General features: G+C 41.5%; 1 protein-coding gene across 1 annotated transcript; it reads right to left on the bottom strand.

Moving 5' to 3' along the window:
* Positions 1-229: 229 nt before the first annotated feature.
* On the bottom strand, positions 230-13,230 carry susd5 (sushi domain containing 5). Its single transcript, XM_069696081.1, has 5 exons — positions 12,963-13,230; positions 11,693-11,870; positions 7,579-7,688; positions 5,828-6,016; positions 230-5,138 (listed from the first exon to the last, which is right to left on the bottom strand). The coding sequence occupies exons 1-5, from the start codon at positions 13,048-13,050 to the stop codon at positions 3,184-3,186; spliced, it is 2,520 nt and encodes an 839-aa protein (XP_069552182.1). The 5' UTR covers positions 13,051-13,230; the 3' UTR covers positions 230-3,183.
* Positions 13,231-13,942: the final 712 nt, after the last annotated feature.

The raw sequence follows: 13,942 nt of genomic DNA, 5'->3' as shown, positions 1-13,942 counted from the left end.
CACTTCCTCTGTCTTCTTCTTTTGGTCAGTGAAGAAAAAGGTGGCTTTTGTTGAATGTTTTCCTGCCAGGCGGATTGTCAGGAGTCAAGGTCAGAGGGCAAAGTCACACCTTAAGATGTGATTAGTCAGCCACTTATACAATGACTGGTAAACAATGAACAAAGGAGTGCAGTTTGAGATCTGTAACATTAGGCACTGCGTCTATTAAAAATAGGAACCAGTGTTAAAACCACATGTTAAGAACTTTATTGTGACTTGGAGAACACGTATACAGTACAGGTTCCATCCTGACGTCAAACACATCAGGCTGTTTGAGATGAAAAAGAAGCACAAATGGAGCACAGTCAGCAATTTCATATTTTTTTTCTATGTTGCCCTGACTCATAATCCCAAACAAAATGTAATCTTTGTATTTTTTTTACATTCTTTATTATCATGATGATCAGTCTTCAAGTGTGGATCATGTGACAAACCTGGTGTGTGACCAGAAAGATTGTTGCTTGATTATTTAGAGTGTTGTCTTCATTTATACTTCTGTGAGTAGGCTACAGTGCGTGTTTGTAAACAGCAGTGTGTAAGAGCAGGTGAAGTAAAAGGCAGCAGAGTTGTTTTTTGTAGAGATGAGCTGTGTGAGACATGAGGGGTAATGTCGAATGACAACTGCGTGTGACTCGTTTAGTGAAGGACCACAAGTCTTAAGTAATGCTACAGTATGTACAGCAAGTTAGTTCAGCCATAAATTCATATTTACAGAAACATAAAGAGACTTCAGACTCCAATCCTCCTCACTACATTAGTGTAAATTCAGTTTCAGGCAGCAACTTATGGAAATGGAGATTGATTCAATATTTGTAGCTATGTGAATTGATTTCACACCATATTTAAAAGTAATACAAATAAAATGCTTTTCATAAATTTGATAAAAACTCTGGAGGTTGCTTTGGAAACAGTATGAGAAAAAAAAAAAAATCGAATTGTTATTGAATACACCATAAAGTGCCTTGCTTGTTAACCACCACTCACTGTTGACAATAATTACATGTAAAGCAGTTTCTATGTTGTTTATTTTCCTACATCACCACAGTGACTTACTCTAAACCCTCTCATGTTTATTTGTATTTATTTACATTCTTTTATGGAAGTTTCTATTTCAAACCGTTATTTTTGAATATCTGGCACAGTATGATGGAAAGGATGGCAAGTAAATATCACAGAGTCACTCGGAGCTACAGTACATTGTAAATAGCTTTATTACCTTTTTATCTATGGCTTTATACAGATTATGAATTTCTGACCAACCTGAATTGACTCATCTCTTGACTGCTTCGTCTGATTCACCGGATGAAGAGCGTGGTATAAACCTGGCACTGGCTGACTGATTCAGCCGACGTTCTCCTCCCCTTCCTCTATATCTTTTCAAAATCCCCATCACAACAGGAAACAACATCAACAACTTACACGTCCCTTTTTTTTAATCTTTTGCAGGGATTCAGCCATTTCAATTTGAGGCCTCTACATGAGCAAATGTTCCACCAAAACAAGTTCCCACGTCGACACTATTCGGCACCTTCTCTGCATCCTGGGTTTAGCGCCGCCCAAGACAACTGTGAATGGCTTAAAGAAATACAAACAACGGAGACAAGTTTTACCCCCCTATCAGAATGATATATGGGTGCAGACATGCCATTCATCAGTCCAGTCCAGAAAGACTCGTACTGTAATCAATCAGGACAAAACAAGGAAATGCCACCAACTGATATTAAAAATATCAACTATTACATTTATCAGTATGCATTTATGTATATAATCATTATCTATGTTTTAGGGTTTGTGGTCCAGCCCAAATTTGGACCTTTAGAAATCTAAATACCTTTTTCATTAAATATTCCTGTAAAAACACCTGCAGCAGTTAAAATATCACAAACCTTTTTGAGTTGAAACTATAACATTTTAGGTTGTTTTTCTCTGTTGCCATGGCAGCACAGCAATATTTTCTCTCTGGTTGGTTTGAATGCCGTCAGCATCTGCTCTGGTTCCTCAGTTGGAAACTTCAAACAAAATGTACCGCTGACCGGTGAATTGCACAGACCTGAGACACACACACACACACACACACACACACACACACACACACACACACACACACACACACACACACACACACACACACACACACACACACACACACACACACACACACACACACACACACACACACTCTCTCTCTCTCTCTCTCTCTCTCTCTCTCTCTCAATCCCTCTATCACACACATACACAGGGCTGAATCTGCAGTCTGGATGCCTCTACATGTCGCAGGAGCCAATTGTCAAAACCAACAGAGGCAGGAAAGTCTTAAAATGTCTCTCCTGTCATACTGGAACTCTTATTTACACCTTTCCACGGCCTCTTTTGCCTTCTCTGTCCTCTCTCAGGTCTCTTCATACCTATGATCCCACTCTCTCATCTGGTCTAACCACCATCATCCTCCTTTCATTTGGGACTAGCTGTCCAAATGCTGTGATGGTCTGAAATGATCTGACCTTCAGCCCTCTTGTCGTGCAGGAACAAGTGGATTGTAGTTTTTATAAACATAATAAACAGAAAGGAAGATTGAGATTGATAAATCCAGACCAATTAACATCAACAATGAAAAGAGCACTCAATGAAGTCAACAAAAACGACAGCAAGGTAACAGAAAAATCATTACCACAATGTCCTCGAGCTTTGAAGGTTGAAGTCTCAGTTCATATATTCAAGCAGGCAGGCCTTGTGTTGTGGTTTTCCTACATGGTCATTTATAATCTCCTTTTTTCAGTTCCTGGAGTTGAGTCCAGCCCATGCACAGCCCCTTTATGTGTCCAGCTAGATGCCAAAGCTTTGAAAATAATGGATAGGTATAACGAAGATGGGTGGATTTCCTTGGGATCGATAGTTGGGAGAATTGTTACCATCTTGTTTGTTAGGCATCAGGTCTTATGGATATTGTCTGCTCGGTCTGCAAGGTTTTGCCCATAAAGCAGAACTGTAGCAAGTTATTTGTTCATACCTATTCAAAATCTTCAAATATGCAGTAGTTTCTAACAAGATGAGGAGCTGTCATTTCCTCCCAAATTCATCTGAATCTTCTCATTCCTCATAAATGTCTCTGCCCTACGTCAGTGTCCTTCTCCTTTTCTCTTGTTCCTACACTTTTTGCTGCATCTCTATCTGTTGGCCCTGCCTGGTCTGACTTTGGCCCTTCCCATTCATCTCGTACACTGAACTCTTCTGCTGTTGCCGTCGGTAACACCACACCCCGACGATGACCGCTATGGCGACAGCACACATTGCCACAATTATGGCTGCCACGGTGGGACCACGGCCGGAGGAGCTCGGCGGACGGGGCGGGCAGTCCTCACCCGCACAGATCGTCTCCCCCATCTCCCCTTCCGCCTCACCCCTCTCGCCAGTCTCACCGGACAGGTTGTGCTCAATGTGCTCCTCCATCCCTCCGGCGAAGACGTTGTCGTCGTCGTGCACCGGAGGAGCTGGGCCATGATCCAGGAAGGGGTGCTCAGTGAGGTCACCCAGCCAGGAGTGGGTGGGAGCTGCCTGTTGTGTGTCGTAGTCCAAGGTGTCGGAGTATGAGGGGGAGTCTGAGGGCTCTAAACGGTCAGGAGAGGGAACATGGGTCTGGTTGAAGCCAGGCCACATGTCATCCACTCCACCTTGGTCTAATTCAGGCCCCGAGGTGGGAGACTCGCGCTCCTCTGGTGAGCTGGTGTAAGGACCAGGTCTACGAACTTCCACCTCATTGGGTCTGTCTGTTGTCTTGACAACACTCCCCCTCTCGCTCTCCTCTGGTCTCACCCTCTCTGTTGTGGAGTCACTGTTTTCTGTTTCTTCTTGAGAAACAGGGTAGCCATCCAGCCAGGTCTCATCTGTGGTGGCCTTTCCTCCTCCTCCTCCTCCTCCTCCTCTCTGGGTGACGTTTTGATGCTCTTCGGTTGCTATGGAGAAGATGACATGTTGGTGACCGTCATCGCCTTCATGGCCATCATGATCATCGTAGCTCTCATCGTCTTTGTGTTCGTGATCTTCGTGATCATCGTGATCATCGTGATCATCGTGATCATCACCGTCAGTGTAATGGCTGTTGTTGTCATTTTCATCCAGGTCATAATGCTCCTCGCCGTCATCATGTTCATCAGGATCTGGATGTTCCTCAGAGCCATCAGGATGTTCTTCATCATCGTGATCATCGGTCACATCTTCATGCTCCTCATAGCTTTCGTGCTCATCGTAAGTATCGTGACGATCATCGTAATCCTGACTGCCGTAGCGAACACGATCTCGGTCCCCTTCATGTTCGCCCATGTCGTAATGGTCATCACGATCATCGTGGTTTTCGTGGTGTTCCTGTCTGTGCAGATTATCATGCTGAGCTGGATGCTTCACATCATCATCAGGGTCTTCATCACCGTCATCTTGATCATCATAGTGGCTGTCTTCATGGATGCCCTGGTCATCATGGCGGCTGTTGTCGTGATCGTCTCGGTCATCGTTATCATGGTCGTCGTAGCTATCTCGCTCGTGATCGTGATCATCAGCACCGACAGGATGTTGGTGGTGTGTCTCTTGGCTCTCGTGCTCTTTGCTCTCCTCAGATTGGGCGCCAGAGGCTTTCTGTGTCGTCCGTGTGACTGGGTTGGTGGAGACGGGGTTTCCCTCCTCCTGGAAGTTCTCGGAGGGGAACCAGAACAGGTGTTTTGGGGAGAGAAGAGAGACAGGCGCTTCTGTGGCTGCAGCTCCATCAGTCTTGACTTCCTCCCTCCTCACCTGCTCCCCCCCCGGATGACCTATGAAGTCCTCAACAGCCCTTTCCTCAATTTGTTGTCCTTCTACAGATCCGTCAAATTTTCTACCATGATCAGTGACCCTTTCTTCCACTTCATGCTGTCTTTGATGCTCTTCTTCTGCTTTGATACTGAAAGTAGTCTCTTGCTGCTCCTGACTCCTCTTCCCATCTGCGTGTGCAGCTCCATACACCTCCTCGTACACCTCGCCATGAGCCTCCTCTGGTCTTTCATTGTGGAGCTTCGTCTGTCCATAGGAATCAGTGAACTTGTCCTCGTAGTCGATGTGACTCTCAGTCTCATCTGCCGAAATACAAAGAGGAAATATATATTTGATCAAAACACGAAGCCACGTCAACTCTGCATTCATGAATATACAACTGAACGAAAACAAATCAAACAAGGCGTTTGCAGTGATGATGTTTACATTATGTTTATGAGGATATAGGTTAGCAGTGGTTCGTCAGCTTTTTGGATTTTTTTTTTTGGTGATAATTATATGAAAATATTCTGCATTATCACACAAAACTAGCAAAGTTAGAATAAAGTAAATGTCATTTTGTGGAACAGGAATCTATTTTTTGTCTTTAAATCATCTTGTGACTCCTCAGATTTATCCAATACCTCAGAGCACAAACATGACTATGACTCTGTTACCTAACCGTCCACACAGGCCTGGCATTTTGCCTTCATAGACTCTTCCTCCCTCCGCTATGAACTGGGCCACATGATGGCATGTCACACTGGGGTGTCGTTGCAGCCATTTTCAACCCAACTCACAACTGAGACTCTGTTTTCCAGAAGCCAAGAATCAAGCACCAGTCACCAGACAACACAGACAGCTAACAAGCAAGGAAGAGAGGAGGTTGACCGCAGTCTGGTCTCCTGTCCGGGTTAAAGCTTTGAAGCAGATGAGCAAAAGGAGGAGCTGTCTCTTTCCGCCTCTTTCTATTTCCGCCCTGCTTTTCAACATGTTTTGAACACATCTGTACCTTTGACACAATTCTGCACCTGTCCATACCACTCCCCACAGCTGTCGCACATCAAGCTGAAGGCGGTGTCTCCGCTGGGCATCACATAGCTGGGGACACATGTGTACAGCAGCTCATCTCCCATCTCAAACCCTGCGTGGCCATGCAGACGTGCATTAGGGAAGGATGGAGGGTCTCCACACGGCACACCTGTCAACAACAAACAAAGTGATGCGTGTCATCTAAAATAAATAGAATTAAAATGTCTTAAATTCTATTATTTAAAGATAGTTCAATCCATGTTTAATAATGCACAGTGTCGTCACTAAACACAACTCATTGTTCTTCAGCTTTACTGCAGCAGTATCCCATTTTTAAACAACATAAATGAGAATGACTCCCAGGACACATGAAGCTGCAGGATTAATGGAAAATGTATACATTTATATAATAAATAGTAACATTGTGTTAAGACTTAAAGCTGATATTGTCATGGATTTGGTCTGTGGGCCTGTTTTAAGTTAAGTTTGTTCCCTGTGTCTCTGTCTCTACACTGCAGAGGTGAACTTCTCATTGTGTCCTGGACTCACTCCCTTTTGTGAGTAAAGTTTTTCTGAGGTCCTTCCTCCTGCTCAACTTTGACAGCTACACAATATATCCTTAGGTTTGAGTTTAGTTATCAGTCTCTTATTTATTATCACAAAAAATGTGTTCAACTGTTATTTTATTGTAATATTAAGCAAGGAATATCAGACTGAAGGTCTAATATTTAATTAAACACTACTCAATTTACAGTAGCAGTTCTGTAAATGATTAATAAATTCAGGTATTTTTACAGACTTGAGTCCATTTCTAACAAATACCCCTTTAAATTACTGCCAAACATTTTCCAAAACAAATCTATCAAAGTATTTTCTTCCACGCAGACAAACATATTTTTGTTATCTGCACATTTACTGTCCTGTATTGTCATGTTCTCATAATAATGTATTCTAGTCTTTAACTTTGAATAACTGCAATATCAAATAGTCCAAATTCAATACAACAATAACGTTTTATAGAATATAATCATAGGTCAGTTTACAAGGTTGTTTTCATATTTCTGCATTGAAGGCACAAAAACACATTACAAGACAGTAAAACTATAGTTTGTGTGTAAATGTTGTTAGCAGGATAAAAAATACCTGGAATGGTGCTTTTTAAATTCAATGCAACTTTCTTCTAAAATGTGAATTTTTTTTTATTAATTTAGTACAATTGTGGGAGTGTGAGACCTTGATAATGGGGTCAGCATGGCCAAAAACCTGCAGTCATGAACAAAACTATGACCAATACCTGCAGTCACAACCATAACCCTGAGTGTGAAGCTGTGGACTTTCTTTTGCCTGCGTTAAGTGGATCTGTACTGTTCATTTCTCCTACAGCAGAGGGTTTGTTCCAGCCTCGGGATGTGTGGTCTATAAAGTATTGTGGCTCTACTGTTTATGAGGAAGGAGTAGAGACCTTTTCTAGGTGGCGTTCAACACTAATCTCATCCAAAAACCAACCACTGACTACCCACCCCCTCCCCCAACCTCCTTTATACGTACATTCATGGATCAAGTCATCACACACACACACACACACACACACACACACACACACACACACACACACACACACACACACACACACACACACACACACACACACACACACGCGCGCGCGCGCCTTTCCAAAGCTCATTCATTACTCACAATAATATCTAATGATTTAAAATCTTGTATACTGACCTTTGTCTTTGATACAGAAGGCGTCCAGGTGTGCAGCGTCCTCTGTGGCATTTTCTATCCTCACATCCACTGCTTTCAGTGCACTGCCCACAACATTACACACGGTCGTCCTACAGATACACAGACACACACAGAGACGGTAAGAATACAATGATCTACATATAAAGTTGTATTAATTAATGAAAGGCTAACACTAATTACAACGTGATGTGAGAGTGCCTGGCCTGCTGCGAAGCATTTCAGAATTCCTGAGGGACTTGAGGATTGACGGTAGTCAAAATTAAACCCAGTGTGTTTACTTTTAACACACACACACACACACACACACACACACACACACACACACACACACACACACACACACACACACACACACACACACACACACACACACACACACACACACACACACACACACACACACACACACACACATATACACAGAAACAGACTCCCAGATATCTTGTACTTAACCACACTCCTTCATGGAAAATGTACTCCAGTTTTATACTTACGATAAGTACAGTTTTAAGGTATTTTAATATTTCTATGTTTTGGTACTTTATACTTCACAACATTTCAGAGGAAAATATTAACTTTCTGCTATATATATCTAGAATGTGAAAATGTTCATATTAAAATGTAACACAACAAACACACAAAATGAGCTAAAATCAATAAAAAAAGATTAAACCAGTGGTTCTCTTTCAAAAAAGCAGTGTTTCGTTGTGAAAAGTCTGAGAGTTTTGGCAGCACCACCAAAGAGACATTTCTTCTAAGCTTCTCAGATGGTTTCATTTAAATAACATTTTTTATATTTCACATAAAGGAATACAGATTTGTTTATCAGAGCTTTTTCCCTCGTCTATTGATCATCTCCAGACCTCTCCAATTTATCTTGTGACCTTTTTGAGGGGACCTAACCCACATGTTGGGAACCACTGGACTAAAACAGTATATTGAAAGGAGCCAGCTACATCTCCCACAGCTATAAAAACAAAATACTGCTTACAAATGGGTGCATGTTACATAGCTTGTTGAACACTTTGCTGATACTTCTGTACTTCTGTCAGATTATGAATGCAGGTCTTTTATTTTGAAATATGGAAACATTAACATATTGGTACTTTTACTTAAAAAACATTATTTGAATGTTTTTTTAAACCACTGATAAAAGTGAAGGGACTGAGAGTAATATCAGAGATACTATATAATGTTTCTTCTGAGTAATATCATGTAAAGCTGCAGCTCTGTTTTTTTGTTGTGTATATGGAGACTGTGATTGTGCACAGATATATACAGTATCACAGTACAGTGCTCTCTTTGTCACCGCCTAATATGTTGCCTGTTCAAATATTATTACATCGTGACATCAGGGTCCAGGAACACACATCATGGCTCAGACATGCTGCAGTATCAGCAGCTGTAAGCATCGTACACAATATTATCACGCCAGGACATCTTGGGAATCGACGTTCCCATAAAAGAGCCTTAAGTTTCTTCATATAGAACAATCATCATGGACTTAATATAATATCTGTTCCACAGGGACCAAATAATGCGGAAAGTGCACAACGCCTACAAACTGCTGAGGCTAAAAATGCTGAGTAAATAATCTATTTTTATTGCCACATTTTTACATTAGTGGTCCATTTGTCATCGAAAAACACCCGATAAGACTGGCTCAAACTTCCCAGGCCAATCAAATCATGTTCCCATAACGGCTCCCAGCATCAAGCAAGTTTAACTGAGTTCACAATCACAAGGCAGACACATTTTACTTTTATTAGGTAATATTGTTACCAGCAATCATTAAATGGAAAAGATACAGGTCCAGACTTGAGAGCATGCATGTGCGTGGGTCTGTGTGTAACTAAACTAATCAAAGCATCACTAATTAGAAAGTATTTGATTGGCGGTACAGTGAGAGTGTGAGAAGATAGCAGTGAGTCATACTGCACGCTTGTGCTACGCTAACTTCAGCTTATAAGGACAAAAGTCTGAAAGACAGAGAGAGGCGGGGAGTAAGACAGAAATCACCAAGAAAACAGAGAGACACAAAGACTGTTTAAACATTAAACAGGCATCTGTGTGTGAGAGAGGGAGGAGACAAGATTGACCTCTGTGAGTATTTCACCTGAAAGATGAACCATCTCTCAAATCCTTTACCTTACATGACATAACTATTAAACGGAAAACCCAAATGTATGTACATGTACGTGTGTGTATGAAACCAAGTGTTAATTCAGTCTGCCCGTATTGTGTTTGGTTACCGGGGGAGCAAATGTTTGATTGACAGGTAAGAGGAAGCTGTTAAGGGAGCTTAGTCAATCTGAGACGCACTTGTTATTATGCAACCAACCTAAAAACGTATGTTGTGGAAAACATCACAGTTCACACCATGGAGAGAAATACATGAAACACACATTTATACATCTGAGGCACCAAAAAGTGACTGAAGTTGTGCTACATGGAGCATTTCTGTCACTTCAGTCTAAACTGTGCTGCGTTCAGTCTGTAATATCCACAAAATTCCCTGATATTTTCTGCTCATTTGTGTCAGGAGTGCAGAGGTGACGTAAAGGATAAGGACACGATGAGCATCAATATGTGCGCTAAAACTTGTAGATATAGTTCTGTATCAAATTGCTGCCCTTTTAAGTGTTTTTATTCATTTGAGTCATGAAGGAGAAAATGTGAGAAATATCAAATTACTTGAAGATAGCAAGAAGAGAGTAACAAATAGGAGACCATTAGGCTGTAAATTGTTTTTCCCTTCAGTTTGCTGAAAATACACATAAGGCCATAATTCCAATAAATACACATTGTGTACTAATGACTGAATAGCCAGTCAAAGACCAACTGTTGGTATTGTGCTGTTTTTATACATGCTATTTCATGTTATATCAGTCCATTCTGGTCCTTTTCTACTTAGTAACCTCCAACTCACTCTTCTCTGACCTCAGGATTCTCAATGTTTTTTGCATAAAAGTCAATTTAGAGTCAGTAAGAGATCATAAAATGTACCTTTCATCGTGTCAGACACTATCATAATATTTTAAATGCATGGATAATCAATTCTACCAGAACATATGTGACATTACACATCCATTCAATTTACTGTAGCAGCACTGAGCATGATTTTTTTCACGTCTCGACTGAGTCATCAGAAACGGAGAGGAAGGTGGTGTGGAGGTCCTGACTTGGACAGACAGAGACGTAGAAGGATGATACACTGCATACATGGTAAGTGAGTGTGACTGCTGATGTCCACACAGAAACATGTAAAAAGCAAGAAGCATACAGAGAGAGAAAAAAGAGTCCGCTTTTCCTTTGACTAGACGCTGGTCCTTTTCAGGGCAGCTGCCATTTTGAAGCAGTACAGTTTCGTAACATTTTTAGTTTGAAATTTTTTTTAGGGAACGTTTTTTTCCAAGCACCAATAATTTTACGAGTTATTAAACAGTAAACCAACATTTACCAAAAAAAAATTTTTCCTTTTTTCATCTTGGCCAACAAATCAATTTGTCAATTTTTTTTTATAATCAAATGCTGTCACCTTAAAGATTGGTATGTCAGCTTTGTCATTCCTTTATCTGTAGCACATAGACTGCAATCAGTTTCGATTATCCTCTGCAATTACAACAAAGCATTCGCGCTGTCAATCATCAAACTAACAGTGGACCTGTCTGCCTGCAGACCCAAATCAACTCTGACCGTCTGTCTGTGTGTGTGTCTGTTTCTGTCTCTGGGTGCTATAAGCTGTGTGTCATGTTTCCGTGGAGATGAGAGGTGTAAATGGAGGCAGTTGTCGACATGACACCCCGGCTCAGAATTCCCTCCTCCTCCAGGAAGAAACAGAGAAGTCTTTCTCCCTCTCTTCCTCTCTGCTTTTTCTCTTTCCCCCCTGAAATGTGTCACTCTTCTATCTTCCCACTCTCTCCTCTGTAACCGCCGCCGCTCTCTTTACTTCCCTTCTCTTTCATCCACTCCTGCCGCCTGCGTCACACACACAGATGCACACACACCAAAATGACCTTTGACGCCTGTAGAAATTCTCAAGTCTCCCTTCATGCCCCCATAAAACAATGAAGAAAAATACTTATTTTCTTACCCTACTGTGCCACCATAAAGCCACCCACGGGTGCATGGGGAGAAAAAGCACTCCACCACAGCATGACGGAGCTCCTCTGCTGATGCCAAGTGGGCATGTTGTGAGGCACAAGCTTGTTCAGCATCTCTGAAGCCCTGCAGGCTGGAGGAGTTCCTCAGGTCCAACACAAACACTCGACCTGAGGACAGAGAGAGAGAGCAAGGAGTGAGAGGAACCTATTTTTTTAGATTTAGCCTGTGTGGACAATGGAAGGATGTGTAGTAATAATATCTGCTAATAAAATCAAATGTATAATTATTATTTTTTGCTGTAATACAATCAGAATAAAACACACTTCTTGTTTCTGTTTCCTATAAGAAAAAAAGATAGATGCATATGTTCACAAAAGACAGTCGCCCCAGGTTAACATTGAGGGTCAAGATATCACTTGTTAATCTTCGGGAGCCATAAATTCATCAAAAATTAAATTTGTCCTTTAATTTCCTCAAGCCATACACAATGTTTTTGAGCAGTAGTTATTATTGTTAAGGATTTGTGGCATTTAATGGAATGGTTATTGAAGAAACACATAGTTTTGACACCAAGTTGTGAGCAGGTAATCTGTTTTATTTTACATGTCATTTCACATGCAGACACACACTGAATCAAAACACACTGTGTCTTCCTCATAAAATGTAAGGTCTAATAATAATAACAATAATAATTCCAGTCACTAAAGGAACTCAAATAGGCCTAACATGCAAGTCTCTTTAGAAAAGCTCAGCAGTAAAGTTTGAGTAAACTGATTGTTAATTAACACTGACCACCTCAGTTACATCATTGGCTGCTCTGAAACACCATAGAAAAAGTGCTTTATGTTTAAATTCTGAGGAGTTACTTTTTTCAACAAAATGTAATGAAACTGAGACAACCCGTAGAAAACTGTCTCTGTAAAAGCTTAAAGTAAAGATGACTGCGCGCAACGCTGGCTGCTCAAACTATTACGCACAGGTTTGTACGACGTAAAGAGGCTGTGTTTTGTACAGGTACTTACATGAATATGTAAATTTTCTGTTATCTTGACAAAACTATTTTTGAGGGAAAAACCTTTGGGCTGAAAATGATAACGAAAACGCTTAAAATAACAAGGCAGGTGCCAATTGTTCTCCCGCGCTTCCACCAGTGAGCATCACCAGTTCAGTGAGACTACTGTAATATTTGGATATGTTTCGGAATAACTTTATAATTAATGATTTAGTTGTGGCATTAATGGCTTAAAATGTTTACTTACCGTCTGCATTTACAACAGAAGTCAGCAGGAGACACGCCAGGCATCCAAAGAGCAGTGACTGAACATTTTGCATACAACTATCCAGCATCTTTTGTTCGTCCTCGGTTGTAGACTAAATGTCACGCCTTATTTCGTGTCCAAGAACTTACAAATGACTTTGTATTCACAAACTTGCAGGTCAAAGTGACAGCGGGGAGCAAACTAGTGCTTTTCCCCCTCTCGGTGACAGAGGTTGACTGAGCAGTAGAGAGGTATTGGCTTGTTAACAAGTGAGGAGGTTCACGGAAAAAACGGCTGCAGCGGCTCAAGAGCAAGGCGCAGTTTATCTCCCCAAATAGTAGCGCTCGCAAGCAGATGGAGCACCTGTGTGAAAACTTGCGTGCTCCCGTTAGTAAATACGTCACGGCTCAAAATCTTGAGGGTGGGCAGGCAGACGCGGTGAGATAGACTGCCGGACTGCTCCTTTACAGAGAGAGAGAGAGAGAGAGAGAGAGAGAGAGAGAGAGAGAGAGAGAGAATCCTCCAGCTCTACCTAAACATTAAAAATATAAGGGAGTGTGCATTTATTTTGCAGAACAAACAACACTGCATGGCTATTTATAGTCAACCTAACAGCCAGAGTCTAATAAGGGACCTCAGGTTCAGTACAGAGCTGATCCTTAGAGCATTCAAATCTTAATTAAGGTGCTGTCCCCTCTGCTATAGGCCAAACTTCTCTCAATTGGATGGTGTGTGTGTGTGTGTGTGTGTGTGTGTGTGTGTGTGTGTGTGTGTGTGTGTGTGTGTGTGTGTGTGTGTGTGTGTGTGTGTGTGTGTGTGTGTGTGTGTGTGTGTGTGTGTCCGTGTCCCATTTGCTGAGAGATAAAGCTTTTTGGAGCATTCAGGCATTGTTTCAATGAATCTGCAGGAGAAGATAACAAACCCACATACATGCAGCATCCAAACTAGTAAACCAACATCGACAATCTACATACCTATAA

Source organism: Brachyistius frenatus, unplaced genomic scaffold, assembly GCF_029030835.1.
Source record: "Brachyistius frenatus isolate BFR_SWC_R1_liver_20210118 unplaced genomic scaffold, ASM2903083v1 Contig_2, whole genome shotgun sequence".
Lineage (NCBI taxonomy): Eukaryota > Metazoa > Chordata > Actinopteri > Embiotocidae > Brachyistius > Brachyistius frenatus.
Note: the sequence above shows the minus strand (reverse complement) of the source record. Positions and strands in the feature narration are given on the sequence as shown.

Coding starts and splice junctions, on each gene's coding strand:
- susd5 (XM_069696081.1), bottom strand. CDS start 13,050: ATGCTGGATAGTTGTATGCAAAATGTTCAGTCACTGCTCTTTGGATGC. Junction 11,871..12,962: donor TTCTGTTGTAAATGCAGACG/GTAAGTAAACAT, acceptor CTCTGTCCTCAG/GTCGAGTGTTTGTGTTGGAC. Junction 5,139..5,827: donor GGTGCAGAATTGTGTCAAAG/GTACAGATGTGT, acceptor GTATTTCGGCAG/ATGAGACTGAGAGTCACATC.